Here is a 14,968-nt window from a genome sequence, read left to right as displayed (position 1 = left end):
CTGATATACCGTAGTGAGTGAAATGGCGTTCCGTGATCCAGTATTTGGGTAGAAGGAAATGCTGTGTGTGGATGTAATACTGGGATTTAAATTAGTTTTTGAACTTTCCATGGCCAAATTCTTTCATGTAGAGTAGCTGGGGACCCAAGACTTTTCACTCATATAAGGCTCTACCGATGTTTCTCCATCAAGTGAAAAATAGAGGTTGAAATGAAGATGGCTAACTATGTCATTTGTATTTTTATGGTGGCTTTTAAAAAATATACACAATCTACTGTCATGCTGACAAATGCTATGTTACTGACTTGCAGAACTTGAGGACAGATTGAATTAGTTTTTATTTCTACCTCAGAAAAAAAATAAGCGAACTTATTTTTTCCACCTAAATGAATTCCTTCATTTGACCAATATGTTTCTATCTCCCAAGCTGCTATAAGAACAATATTTAAGAAAATGATACAGGCTGCTGACAAATACAATAGTTACTATTTTGCTTAAAATTAAGTATAACTCTTTTTACCTAAGAAAGAATATCTAAGTATTAGTAAGAGCATCTTTTTCAAATATAATATAACTAAAAGTTGTTTAACTTACATGTAGATTTATGTCATTACTATTATCAGAGTAGAGTACTGAATGGGAGAATACAACTTAACTTCTGCCCTTACCCTCATTGCACTAGGACAGGGAAATCAAAGTGGAACCAAAGCCAAACTTACACAGATGCCCAATTAGTACGAATCTGAAAGCTCATTGCTTGATTTTGTTTTATGGCTTTGCATCTAGCCAGATTCCCCCCAACACACACTACAAATTGATGGAGAGGGCTGTGGTGGAGGGGGTCATTCTGTAGCTAGTTTCCATCTAACCAACATAAAATTCACTCTGAGGGCAGTTAGCTGTGGGAAGGGCATTCTTTAGGGCAGTGAAAAAATGTGCTGAACTGAGCAAAAACAGACTTTTAAAGTCTGTTATTGTCTGACCCTAAGCAAATTACTTAACCATAATCTGAGCATTAGTTTTCTAAACTGAAATGGTGACCATGACTCAAAGATGTTGTGAGGCTTAAATGAGAATGGTTGTCAAAGTGCTTTGGAAAACTGTAACATCTACAAACAACATCAATCAATCAAGTAATATAGAGATGACTGCTGCTTTGTATTTCACTGTTTGCCATGTTAACTTTCAAAAGAATTGACCAATATTTATATTACTTGTTACATAGGCTAAGTGTACAGTAACAAAGAAAGCCCAAAATATAGGATTTTAAGTAAGTAGGAATTTATTTCTATCTTATTTAGGTCTAAGGGAGGTAGAAAGACTAGGGTCAGTGGATAGGTGCTCTAAGAACTATCACTTTAGCTATCCTTTGCATGTAGGACTGTCTCTGAGCCCAAGGCGCCACTGTTTCTGGCCAGGGGAAGAGTGCACAATGGGCCGTATCTTGTCTTTAGGCTGGGGATTTCCTGGATATTGCACAAACCATTTCTGCTTACCTCTCTTTGGCTTGAACTGAGGCACGTGTTCACCTCAAGCAGCACAGGAGGCTGGGAAACATAATTTCTAGCTTGGGAGCAGTGTGTCCAGCTAGAACTGGGGAGAGTTGGGGGATTTTTTTTAAAAGGGGAAAAATATATAATAGGGAACAGTTAAGCAGTATCCAACAAATTGAAGTATGTTTTACTCTGAAGATCTGCTAAGCTGTACTCACAGTCTGATCTGCATTAGTCTACTGCCTTGATACCAAATAGCAGGTCACGAGGCTTTTCAATAGTCTCATGTGCTCTCTGACTATATTCTGTCACTGTTAATTCATACTGATGAAATTTTCATGTATGACAGAGGTTATAAAGAGATGTTTTCACTCTATGCGGTTTGCTAGTCATCATGCTATCAGTTATCTCTCCATTTGAAAGCAAATTTTGGTTGTGAATTTTACTGTGTTGAAATTTTTGACAGCTCCTATGATTTACATGCCATAGATGAGCAATGTACCTAAATTTTCTTCAGAGTTGCAAGATTACTAAAAACACATTGATTTTGTGAAATTATCAATAGCTTGTCTTTGGAAAGTCATTTCTGGCTTGTACCAATAGAATAAAATTATGAGTATACAGTAATTTAGAAAACTGCTAGGATTAAATATATATATATTTGGTGTCTGCTTCTCAGTTTCTGGCACAGAACTCCTAAAACCCTTGCAGATAGGGTACTAGGAAAACCTTTTGTTCTAATATTTGGTCTTTGGCTCCTGGTTTCTGACACAGAGTTCCTAAAACCTTTCTTATTTTCTGAGTGATAACGTCTGACACAGAGCTCTTAAATCCCTTAGAATTTTCCGGGTGATAGGAGCATCTTTTGTTTTATTTAGAAGACTCTTTGTGGGCTTCTGGATAGCCTCAGGATGGGGGCTGGTTGCCAGGGGAACCAACCATGTGATTAAAGGGTTGGAACTTTCAACCCTACCTACCAAGCTCTGGGTGAGTTGACCACCAATGGCCAATGATGTAATCAGTCATTCCTACATAATGCATCCTCCATAAAACCCAAGAGGACTGGGCTCAAGGGGCTTCCAGATAGCTGAACTCATGGAAGTTCCTGGAGGGCAGTGTGCCAGGAGAGAGCATGGAAGTCCTGAACCCCTTCTCCCATACCTCGTCCTATGCAGCTCTTCCATCTAGCTGTTTATCTGTATCATTTGCAATATCACTTACAATAAATGGATAAACCTAAGTAAAATGCCTCCTTGAGTTCTGTGAACTGCTGTAGCAAATTTATCAAGCATGAGGAGGTTGTGGTGGGAACCCTGATTTATAGCTGGCTGGTCAGAATTATAGGTGGCAGCCCACTGTGGTACTTGTGATTGGTGTCTGAAGCCAGGAGCAGTCTTGTGGGACTGAGCCCTTACCTTGAGGGATCTGATGCTATCTCCAGGTAGATGGTGTCAGAATTGAGTTAAATTATAGGACACCTAGTTGGTGTCTGCTGGAGAATTGTTTGGTTGATGTATAGGGAAAGATTCCCATTCATCTGGTGTCAGAAACATCACATTGAGTGGTGCATGAGAGAGGAGAGGGAAAATGAAACAAAAACACTGTTTCTGCTGTCTTGTCATGATTGCCTAATGTTTCGATGATCATCAAAACCTTTTCAAGTAAAAGTTTTGGAAGACCGAGACAACTTATAGACTAATCTCAGATTCTCCTATGAGCCTGGTTACATCCAGCCAATTAATTCACTCTTTCACTTACTCAACACACCCTTGAGTGCTTGAGATGTTCCAAGGGCTATGGTAGGTGCTGGAGGATACAGAAATGAAGGATGACATACTCGAAAGAGTGTGTGGCACATCCAAAGGGACCTGTTTGGGAAACAGCCATACTCACAGGATTGGACCTCCAGAGTGTGATTGAGCAGTGTGGGCCATGCTGAACCTCCAAGTGATGGAATACGGGGAGACACTTTCAGAGAATACCAGGGAGGAAGAGTATGATTTTAAAATGTGAAGTTCTGCAGGTACTGGTTATAAGATAAGGACCAAGCAAAATCCTGGGATTCCACCTTGTGGAGGCCATGAGTGGCTCTAATGGGAAAGCTCCACTAGAAAGTCTGCCTTAGATAGAAGTAAGGTTGCAGCTGTTTGAGGAGGGAATGGGAAAGAGGAATTCAAGACGGCTGATGCTAAGATGGCAACAGGAGGATGGATCTGTTCAAGCCGGGACTCCTAAATTGATTTGCTCATGGTGTTTAACATTTAAAAAAGTCTCTTTGGAAGCATTTATACTGGTACAGATGCCAGTTAATTATGAGACACCTTTGTATTTATTACCTTGTCTGTATAATTCCCAAAGTGGGTATTTTATTTGAGTTTTTTACATTCACCATGCAGATATACCTTTCTATTAAGAGATGCCCCCCCCCACCTTAAAAATTACTTTGTTGTGGTAGTTAGTCATTTCCTAATTGCAGAGAGTTCTGTTGATTTGAACAGCTGGCCGCCTCGCCGGTGCTGCTTTGCCCAAAGGTGAATTGGGGATTCTATGTTACTAGTCACAAAATTGCTGGCAGGATTTCACAAGCTCTGCCATAAGTTATGCTGATTATAATGCGAAGATTATTTGGAGGGATTTTTGGATCTCTGCAAGCTTTGATATACGATTTTATTTTAAACTCCACTTAAGATGAATGATACTTAAGATCCTCACATCATTAGAATTCATTTATAATGGGCCTCTCTCAGAACTGACCTACTTCAGACAATAGGAGATTCACATTAAATGGGCTTATGCTACAAAGACATGCAATGTTCAGTATATCTATAAACCTCTAATCACTTTAAATGTTTCATACTAATTGCCCTGAAACATGTGCATTAAAAGAAGTGAAAGGCAAACTTCCTGAAATATATCTCTAAAATGATTCTAATTTGCATAAGTTTGAGCCAAGGAACAGATGTCTTTTTAATGCTGTACCTTTGTAAAATTTTTAAAACAGAAAATATGACTTGGTGTAACTTGGTACCCCCCGCCTTCAGCCCCCTTAATCCTAACTTTGGTGAAATGCTTTTATCAGAACACTAACGAGGGCAAGTGGAAAGGGGGGTTCATTGTTTCAAACACGAGCCTAGCTTTAGAATAATATAAAGGAGATGGTTTCCTTGTGGCATTTCAAATCAAGCTTTCTAAAATTTATAATCAAATCTTCATGGACATTATTTTCTGGGATGGTATTTTTCTATGTAATATCCATTACTTTAAATTTTTGTAATGAGCATATAGTTTTTTAAAACTATAGACAAAGAAAAAATATACAGAAGAAAATTAAATTAGCCCATAATATTACCATTTACTGTAGGGTATTAATCTTTCGTATACATTTTCTAAATTGTGATGAGAGGGATTATGTAGCTTTTTATCCTGCTTTCACTTAGCATTACATTGTTTTCTAGTTTATTATATATTATTTACAAAGTTTAAGAACTGTATTTCTTCGAATGAAAAAAGCATGCTTTATTTTAATTATTTCTATAGTTTTGGAAAATAAGACATACCCAGTCTTTCCATATTGTCCACAAATAATATTTCGATAAATATCATTTGCTTTAATCTGATTATTTCCTCAGGCTGATTTCTAGATAGGGAGTTTCTAGATCAAAAGGGCACGGATGTCTTAAAATCACAACATGTATCACCAAATTGCTTTCCCCAATTGTACATACACAGGAAAAACACACTGTTATACTTAAGCATTTTTTATTATCAAGTCAAAAATAGAACAATAATTTCTTCCCCCATATTCAAAGTGATTTATGCACCCTTCTATTAATAGTTCCCTCTTTCTTTCCCTCTTGTCCTCCTTCTGCCCATCACAAAAATAGATAATGTATATTCTACTTTTTCTTTCTGGGATTTTATGTTTATTTTATAATTACTTTTTTAAACATCTGTTTGGCTGGATTAACCTCTTTTGAAACCTCTTTTTATATTGTGAATTCCTATTTGTTATTCCTTGCTCAGGTATTACGTATGTGCATATATACTTATACATGCATGTGTACATATACTTATCTGGCACACAGACACCTTTTGGTTATACACATGTGTGTCTTTAAGTTTTTAATTAAAAGATGTAGGTCCTGTATTTTATGAATTCATGAATGCCTGAGAATGTCTTTCTGTTGCTTTGTTACATAGGAGCTACTTAATTGGGAATAATATTTATGGGTTGTCTATAAACTAATTTCAATGGGCATTTGGGGTGTCTGTAAGCTATGAAGCTAATGTGGTTTTGCTCCTTGTTGGGCTATAAGCATTCAAACAAGCCCCCCATTTTTGCCTTCACTATTTTTATTCAACTCTTGTGCCAATAGACGTGTGGATTGTTTTCCATTAACTCTACCTGGAAAGTGATGAATCCTTTCGATGTGCATAATCACGTCCTTATTTTTTCTCCCGTGCTGAAATATTTCTTTATCCCTTTGTTTGTTGTTTGCATTTCAAATCTTATCAAGTACTGAAATGCTATCATTATTTGGCAAACCGATATTTTCTGGCCTGTTTATCAATCATGTCTGCATTCATTTTCATCCTTATCCTTTATTTCTTAATTTAGTTACAGGTTAAGTTTATCCTCCTCAGGACTGTATGTATGTTTTCATTGTCAATTCTACTATTTATTGTATCTAAGGTAGGTTTTGTAATTCTAAGAGAAACCAGTAGAATAGGATATTCATCAAGTTAGTAGTAACAATAGTTTAATAATGTCTTTGTGCTGAATGAGGTAGGAAGTTGCATGCTGAACAAAGCAAGGCTTGGGAAATAGACATTTTTCATAGCTAATGTGTTAGGAATAGTGAACACTGACATCAAGGAAGATGTGGATATGGTTGTTTATTTTTTCTCCCTAGATTACATCATGCTTACTCTTCACTAACTGAATGATACATATACTAATTGACTTATACTGTAGAAATAGGAGAAGAGGAATATGTAAGTACCTGGCCCGGGTTGGGGAATTTGATAATTTCCCAAATGAGATATTGAGAAATAGACTTTCATCTGTATGAACAATTCAGCGCCAATACACCAAAATCTGTTGCCTTTTGTCTCTGAAGCACCATTTCATGGTGGGGAGAGTCACCTTATAATAAAAATCACAGGACAGCAATAAATAGGTTTCCATTTGGTGAGTACAGTCTATGTTGCCTTGAAATTCTTAGCTCACTGAGCCCTGTCTTTATTTTATGTCATTTTATTATCTTGGCCGCTCACACTATTGTCTTGTAAAATCTAATTCTGCTGTCTTTTCATCTCAACATTAAAAAAAAAAATCTTCCTTCACATGTGTCAGAGAGACCACATCTTTCTGGATACTAGTGAACATGTGAAGGCTCTTTCTAAAATGCTTTCATATCTTTCTTATGTAAATAATTTTCAGAGTCACACCTTCTTTTATGATTAAGGATCATGTTCTCTCTCTCGTCCTACAGTACTTGTTCATGGGTTCCATGATGCATTTTTTCAGTTTACTGTGAAAAAAATCTATCTGGACCTTTTCTTTCTGCCTTTGCAGGCATGCTGGGATACTGGAGTCTCTGTACAATAACCTCCTGTGTGTACTTGCTCCCAAAGCTGTTGCAGCCACTATGCCTACAGCATTTTACTTATGGTGACCATAGTTTTCTCTTAACTACTGCCAGCCCCAGTGCTACCATCCTCTATTGTTTTCTTGGAGTTAATCTCCAAAGGGATCCACAAAATTCCCCCTAGGAGTAATTCTAGTTTATAATCTTGTGATAGTGTTTTCACATTAGGTAACTAACTTTTCCAGTTCAGGGTCCAGAAATGATACAGGTATGAAGGTACTTCCTAAGTTCTTTCAGGTTGAGCAAAAACAATTTCACTTAACAAAAAATATATGTAAGACGCATGTCTCTTTTCCCAATCCATTTGTGTTAGCCTTATATTGAGGCAATACCTTAATAAATAAGTAAAATATATTGAATGTTGGAAGTAAGAGTGCCATAGAGAAAAAATATAGCTGAAAAGAGGGATAAAGAATCGATAATCTTAGTTTCCCATTTTTAAGTGGTTTAAGATTTGTCATCATAGTTATTTATATGGAAAATAGGATAAAGCTAGTTTAAATGGAAGCAGCTAGTATTTTTATTTGAAATAACTTTGAAATCACAAGCCAGTGACAACTACATTCAATGATTAGAGATCAGTATTATCAATCTCTGCCTAACTGCCTATTCTAATATTTAGTGTGTATAACCTAAGAACTGTACACTTAAAAGTCTTGAAGTTTGGCAAGAGAAGAAAAAATGAAAAATGGTTTCACCTTGTAAAGTGATCTTCCTTTTGAAAAGAGGTATATAATACTCTGAAAAAGCCATGCTTGCTATTTGGCAGCCATGATGGATGTATGTACTTAAACTTCTTGTTTAACACTTACAATGCCTCCATAAATGAAGCATTATTTATGCCTCTGACAAAGATGAAAACACTAAGGCTTAGAGAGATTTAATAATGTGACCAGGGAACATAGCTAGTAAGTATCAAAACCAGGATTTGAACCTAAGTCTCTTTGATACTGAAGTCTTATTTGTCATCACTACACCTTTCCGCTTCAACCTCTGACTTGAGATAATCAGAATGAACAAAATGACAAGTCCAAGCTGCTTTCTAAGGCTTGCACCTGATTTGGTCCTGCCTACCTCTCCAACCTCATTTGAGACCTAGTATCCCTGAGTCCCTGTTCCCAGCACCCACTGGCTTCCTTCTGTTCCTCCAACAGCACATCTCAGGACCTTTGCATATGGTGTTTTCGCTGCCTGCAGTGTCTGGCTCCCTTTTCTCTATATGGTTTCCTTCTCTTCCAAGTCTTAGCTCAAATATCACTTGGTCAGAGTCTTCCTGTGGAGTCCTCACGTGACATAGCTGCTCCTCCCAAAGTCTTTCCTATTACTTGTTTACTTCATAGCATGTAGCCAATATGAAACCAATCTGTTCATTTATTTAGTATGCCCCTTTGACAGACTGTAAGCTCCTTGAGGTCAGTGGCTTTCCCCCTCTTGGTGATTACCATATCTGCAGCACTTAGAACAGCTCTTGGCATCTAACAGATGTTTAAAAATAGTTGTTAAATGAATAAAAAATGAATAACTTTAAGATCTGTACATTTATTTCTACTTGGGAACAATGTATTTAGTTTTTCTTGGCTGAACATATTTGAGAATTCATGTATTTGATAGTGTCAAGTGTTCTAAATCATGGTTTAGCCTTGGTCAGGACACTTAAAAGCATAACCACGTATGCTGCAACTTCCTGCAGTAGCAGAGATTTCTGCTTTGTTTTCAACATTCCCAGTGGTCTTGTTTAAATAACTATTCAGTAGTCACCTGAAAATAAGTGTTTATTCAATAAGCATAAAACTTCTTGGCTAATTATCTATAACAGAATTACAGTGTCTTAGAATCATAACAGTTTTTAGCTAGACAAGGACTTAGTATACCCTCTAGTCTAGCAAACATTTTGGAAAGGTAAAAAGGCTTTTCAAGGCCACACGGGTAGATCCAGGATCAAAAGAAATCAGGACTGGTCCCTTTCCATTATATGGGGTCAACGCCTATCTTTCTCCCAGCCCCTCACCTTATTGTAGTGAACATTTCTATAAGAGCAGTACATCATGTATAGCATTTCATAAGAAACCTACATTTCTGAAAGGAAAATATCACTGTTAATCAAAGTTCCCAGTTTATTTCAAATCTGTAGAAATGGAACAGTAGCTTTCATGGGCGCCTTAACATTGAAATCATTGCATACTATTCCATCGAAGGCTGCTATAATGTAGAAGCAGAGGTCTGCAGGGTAGACTTCAAAACAGAAAGGGAATAAAATACCAGATTCAGAGCAAAACAATATAAAATGATTTGTATAGGTCGTATTTTCTCCAGGTTAGCAAACGAAACACCATTGCATATGAGCCTCGTATGCAGAAATCACAAATTAAATCCATTGTAATAATCTATGGATTTTTCTGCTTACTTCTTACATGACACATGAATTCTTTATTCTTTTTTTTCAGATACGTTTCAGGAAAATAGTTTGATTTAGAGAAATAAATTTGCATATACATTTCTATAGAGCAGAACACACCATACTTTTCATGTCTTTTTAGAAGCCAAAGATTTATGTTTAAGAATTAAAAAAAAATCACATATACTGTTTTGTGTGTATATATGGAGCTGAAGAAAAATGGACATGTCCATTAGTGTATACAAGTACCCAGTGAATATGGGTATATATTATATTTATATAAAATATCCTATACAGTTTAAAAACATTACTTTTCTGGAACATGACTGTCATAAGACCAGTAAAATCAAGAACTGTTTTGTCTATTTTTTTTTTCTATGATGGGCAGAAACATTTGTATACAGTAGAACACAGACCCCAGTTTAGATGACTATGAAATTTAGGCCTTTTTTTCTGTAAGAGGATCGTAATGCTGACTCAGTGTAATGACCGTTCTCTTCTGTGATTTGTTTACAAAACTATCATGGATATGAGAAAAATAGTATTTATATATGATTGTAAGTCACAGAAGCAGAGAATCCTAGAACCGGAAGGGAACTAGGGATAATCTTTCGAAAATACTCCTTGTAGAGATAAGGACAGAGTCTCAGGATGGTGGGGACTGTGGTAGCGAGGTTTCATCTGTCTTTGTCTGCTTGTGCAGGAATACATGGACTCCAATAAATACATTGAGCATCTGCTGAGTCAACTCGAAGAACAGCACAGGAGTCTCTGGAGGTGAGTTTAATTCATGTTCTTATTTGTTTGTTGGTGCAGCATCCTTTAGAGCTTTGTTGATCTAAAACGTTTCAGTTAGACTACAGAATATATGTTAAGTTCTTGTCTCACTAAAAACTGTTAGATTCTAAGAAACTGTTGTCCTGGAATGGCAAAGCTGTAATGTGGAAGCTAGAACCCAAATTCTTTGATCCTTGCTTACTTCAAGATTTATTTAAGTTTTTCTCTAGTTAAAAAGTAGAACATTGCTGCTTCAAAGTCAGCTTCTCTTCACATTAAAGGGGAATATTTTAATAATGCTGTTGTACAGCTACCCAATATTTAGTTTTTATTCTACATAGAGGGTTCTGACACTAGGTAAGGAAAATGTCTGAGAAGGTTTCTGCATGCATATTAGAAATGGTAGATTAATATCACAGAAGTCATATTGCCAAGTTATTCATTCCCTGGGGCCTCTTAGGAATTGAGATTGGCAAAGATGGTTGTAATATTATTATTTAGCTTTTTAGGACACGTGCCGTTATGTCTTTTGTAGGTGCTGCTATAGAACTTAAATTTCCTTTTTGAAGTTCCTATAGCGCTTACTTACTTTTTGAAATAAATATGCTGGTACTTAAATACATGATGCCTCACATTGTACCAAAATTGTTTTATTAAGTACATTTGTCTCACCAACCCTCAGTAAGCACCTAAAGTTATTAATTAATTAATTAATTATTGAGACAGAGTTTTGCTCTTGTTGCCCAGGCTGGAGTGCAATGGCAGGATCTTGGCTTACCACAGCCTCCACCTCCCGGGTTTAAGCAGTTCTCCTACCTCAGTCTCCCATGTAGCTGGGATTACAGGTGCCTGCCACCATGCCCAGCTAATTTTTCTTATATTTTTAGTAGAGATGGCGTTTCACCATGTTGGCCAGGCTGGTCTCGAACTCTTGACCTCAGGTGATCCACCCGCCTCGGCCTCCCAAAGTGCTGAGATTACAAGTGTGAGCCACCGGGCCCAGTCCCTTTATTTCTTTTCCTCTCCTTGCAGCATGGGGAGAGTGCTCTCTCTGTACACAGAGATGGCAGGTAAATATTTACTAACTCTCTTGTTTTCTTGCTAGACCTCATCCAAATCCATCACCATGGGGCTCCTTGCCAGGCCGGGTTGCCTCTTCTTGTTGCACCATTGTAAAAATTCTAATAACCTCAAAATGTATCTTCTTTCAGGAGGTCTAGGTCTTGGGTAAAGTACTATACAGTTTAATATGTTATATTCTTACATTCGTTTTTCTACTGGAAGACAGACCTCTGATTATAATAACAGAGAATATTCTATTTCTATACATAGAAAAACTGCTGGTAGGATACAACAAAAATTCAGTGAAGTCTGTTTGACACTAATGGACACACCAGTTAATTTTATGTAATTGATGCAATATTTGCTAGATTTGTTTTTGAGAACTATACCCTGATTCTGATAGTTTTCTTTTGCGAACCAATGTATTAATTAAATCAACAACAATGTATGTATGGTTGTGTCCTTTTAATTATATCTTCTATAGATCTCTTGGAAAGTATATTTTTAAAACTATAATGTTTTATCTCAACTATTTATATAGAATATTTTATTTTTCCCATCTTCCTAAAGAAAAATTTATAAAAAAAATAATGAATGCCATCTGATGAAAGAAATTTAGAGTTTAATTTGGTTAGTAAGTGTATCTTACATGCATTATTATAGATGAATAATGGTTTCATGGGCTCTTTGAACCAAAATAACCTGCATGGAAAGGGCTATTTTTCTTACTTTCTTGGGGTAGCTAATAAAAACCTAGGTCTTCTCAGATATGATTAAATTAAACTTCCATTTCAGGCATGGAGTTAACATAAAGTGAGAGCTTAGAATTTTGTGTATAGTTACTTCCATTTTCCTTCAGAAATGGAATTATTACTGCTGAGGAAGCAAAGCCTTATATATAGTGTCAGAGGATCTAATAAAAATGCTCCATTTAAATAACAATAGAAGGTAATAATGACACTTGGATAGTCAGAATAATTCCAGTGAAAAGATGGAAATGGGTGGTATTGAAAGAAAATGAACTCCAATAATAGCAGATTTATATACTATTTATTGAATCATGAAATTACTTTTGATTATATTTTTGCCAACAGATCCTGACTTCACTGACTTAAAGTGACAGGCTTTATGATGGTTATTACAATATCATAACAACAACTGTAGCCAAATTGTTTTTAGAGAACAATATGTGAGTGACAGTGAACAGTATAGGAAATCCTTTCTGGTTATGATTAAATTTTTAAATGCTTATTCATAAGTTAGAATAGAATCTATGATATACAGAGGATCATGGGAATAGCATGTCATGTTCACAAGCACAACCAGATTGCCTGAAGTTAAACAAATGCTCCCATAAATCAGTATAGGCTCCTTCTCTGATTTTGTATGCCTTTGATTTGTGGCTGCTACCACTGTCATGGAGTAGTGGGCTATTTGTCATTGCTGCTAATGTTAACTGATGGCCTTCCATTTATACTGTAGCTAACTTATAACTTAGAGTCAAGTTCTGAATATCTAGATCTTCTAATAATAATAGTGGTCAGGATTAATTTATGGCTACCACCTTTGAGGACTGATCAAAAGCATGGTTGAAACAGAGCATACTCTTGTTGCCACTTGGTGAATGATAAGACTTGCATAAATAATATAGGATTCGGTGCAAAGATTAAAAAGTTTCCTTTTCTTCATGGAGGGGGCTGCTAGCCTTTCACCAACTTTAGTTGGTTCTTATAGCATAACCATCTGCTGTGACAAAAAAAAAAAAAAATATGTTGCAATAACACTTTTGAGATAACTGGTTATTTTGGGGTCCTGTCTAATATTCTACTGAAATAGACCTATAATCTATCTCTGGGTTTTCAAGTTGCAAAGGAATTTGTGGAGTTCATAAATAACTGTCTAGCAGGGATCAGTCCTATAACTCAATTGTCTTTTTGTTAGCAACAAATCCTTCCTAAAGAGGAAAACTCAGAATTAATCTAAAGAAGAGAATGGAGTCAGAATCTAGAACTTAGTCTAAGACTTGAGTATCAGTTGGGGTGAGTTTAATCTGCTCTGTATCTCCCTGCTTGATTTAAAACATACACACACACACACACACACACACACAGCGACAACCTGTATACTAGTTCAGGTTGAAACACAACCATAATTTCCTGTACCTTTATTTGTTCTAATGTGAAAAGTTAATATGTGGAGAAAAAGGATTTTTTTATATCATTTTTTACTATTTCTGATTTGGCTAAATATATTTGTGACTGACAAGAAACATAAAAGAGTACTGAAAATGTCTCTCCTAACATGTGATAAAAAATCTTTATACATTTGTAGCCTCATATTAAAAGTTTAGAATAAACAGACAGTTGGAAAATACAAATTCAATTTATGAATGCTTATGGCATTGAAATTACTTTCAAGCCACAAATGTAAAATTATGTATAAAAAAGTGAGAGCAGCATAATACTATACAATAGGAAGAAAACTGGACTGGAGGTTTTGGGGACTTGGACTCTTGTCTGGCCTGCAAAAACTGGCTGCTGGATAAGAACTCTGAAATGGAGTTTTCTTATCTGTGAAAAGAAGGTATTAATATAGCTAGTATTTAAGATTACTCAGCACTGAGATTATGAAACGGTGTCTAGAGTATTATATTGCATTTATAAAACATGTTTTTAATAACACTTAAATATTATGCAATGATGCAGCTACATAATACATCTATCATAGAAAGCTTCAAAGAACATGAGGATAAATGACTAATGTCACAATCTAACAATTTGCCAGTAGCTCAAGAAGATAATGTCCAAGTATTCACTTCAGATATTCTTTCTTTTTGTGTTAATGGGAGACTGGAGTTTTACTACTACCCAAATCAGCCTCCTCCAAGATTCAGAGGTCAGAGGTTTTAGAAGATAGTTTGATGGTGGGGGTAGGGATGTTAGAGAATGGGGAGTGCTGATTGGTTGTGTTGGGATGAAATCATAGGGAGTCGAAGCTGTCTTCTTGCGCTGAGTCAGTTCCGGGGTGGGGGCTGCAAGACCTGAGGAGCCAGTTCACCACTCTGGGTGGTACCTGTTGATCCCTGAGAATGCAGGGTCTGAAAAAAAAGCCTCAAATACCAATCTTTGGTTTTGCCATAATGATGTTACCCATAGGAGCAACTGGGGAGGTGAGGAATCTTGTGGCCTCTGGCTGCATGACTCCTGAGCCATAATTTCTAATCTTGTAGTTAATTTGTTAGTTTTATAAAGGCAGTTGGTCTGGTCCCCAGGCAAGGAGGGGTCTGTTTCAGGAAAGGACTGTTATCATCTTTGTTTTGTTTCAAATGTTCGTAAGTCAAACTGGTGAGAGTTTTATCACAAGTCTTACGGTAATGAAGAATGAGTAAGTAGGTCTGCATGGTCAAAATCAAATGACAAAATCTACTGAATGCAGGGTGCCAGCTACCAACCACAGACTCCAGATCACCTAAGCCTCATTTGAACAAGCTATATCTGCACTAGGGTTTCTCAACCAAGGCACTGTCGACATTTGGGGACAGACAATTCTTCATCATAGGGTAGGATGTTTAGGATGATCCCTGGCTTTTA

General features: G+C 36.5%; 1 protein-coding gene across 4 annotated transcripts in view; it reads left to right on the top strand.

Moving 5' to 3' along the window:
* The window catches only part of NCKAP5 (NCK associated protein 5), a 983,546-nt gene that overhangs the window by 337,696 nt on the left and 630,882 nt on the right, over positions 1-14,968 (top strand). For all 4 annotated transcript variants that reach the window (XM_073019623.1, XM_073019626.1, XM_073019624.1 and 1 more), the window contains exon 3: positions 10,243-10,316. In XM_073019623.1, the coding sequence (XP_072875724.1) occupies positions 10,243-10,316 (74 nt within the window). The remainder of the gene's footprint in view (positions 1-10,242; positions 10,317-14,968) is intronic.

This window comes from Chlorocebus sabaeus, chromosome 10 (genome assembly GCF_047675955.1).
Source record: "Chlorocebus sabaeus isolate Y175 chromosome 10, mChlSab1.0.hap1, whole genome shotgun sequence".
Taxonomy (NCBI): domain Eukaryota; kingdom Metazoa; phylum Chordata; class Mammalia; order Primates; family Cercopithecidae; genus Chlorocebus; species Chlorocebus sabaeus.
Note: the sequence above shows the minus strand (reverse complement) of the source record. Positions and strands in the feature narration are given on the sequence as shown.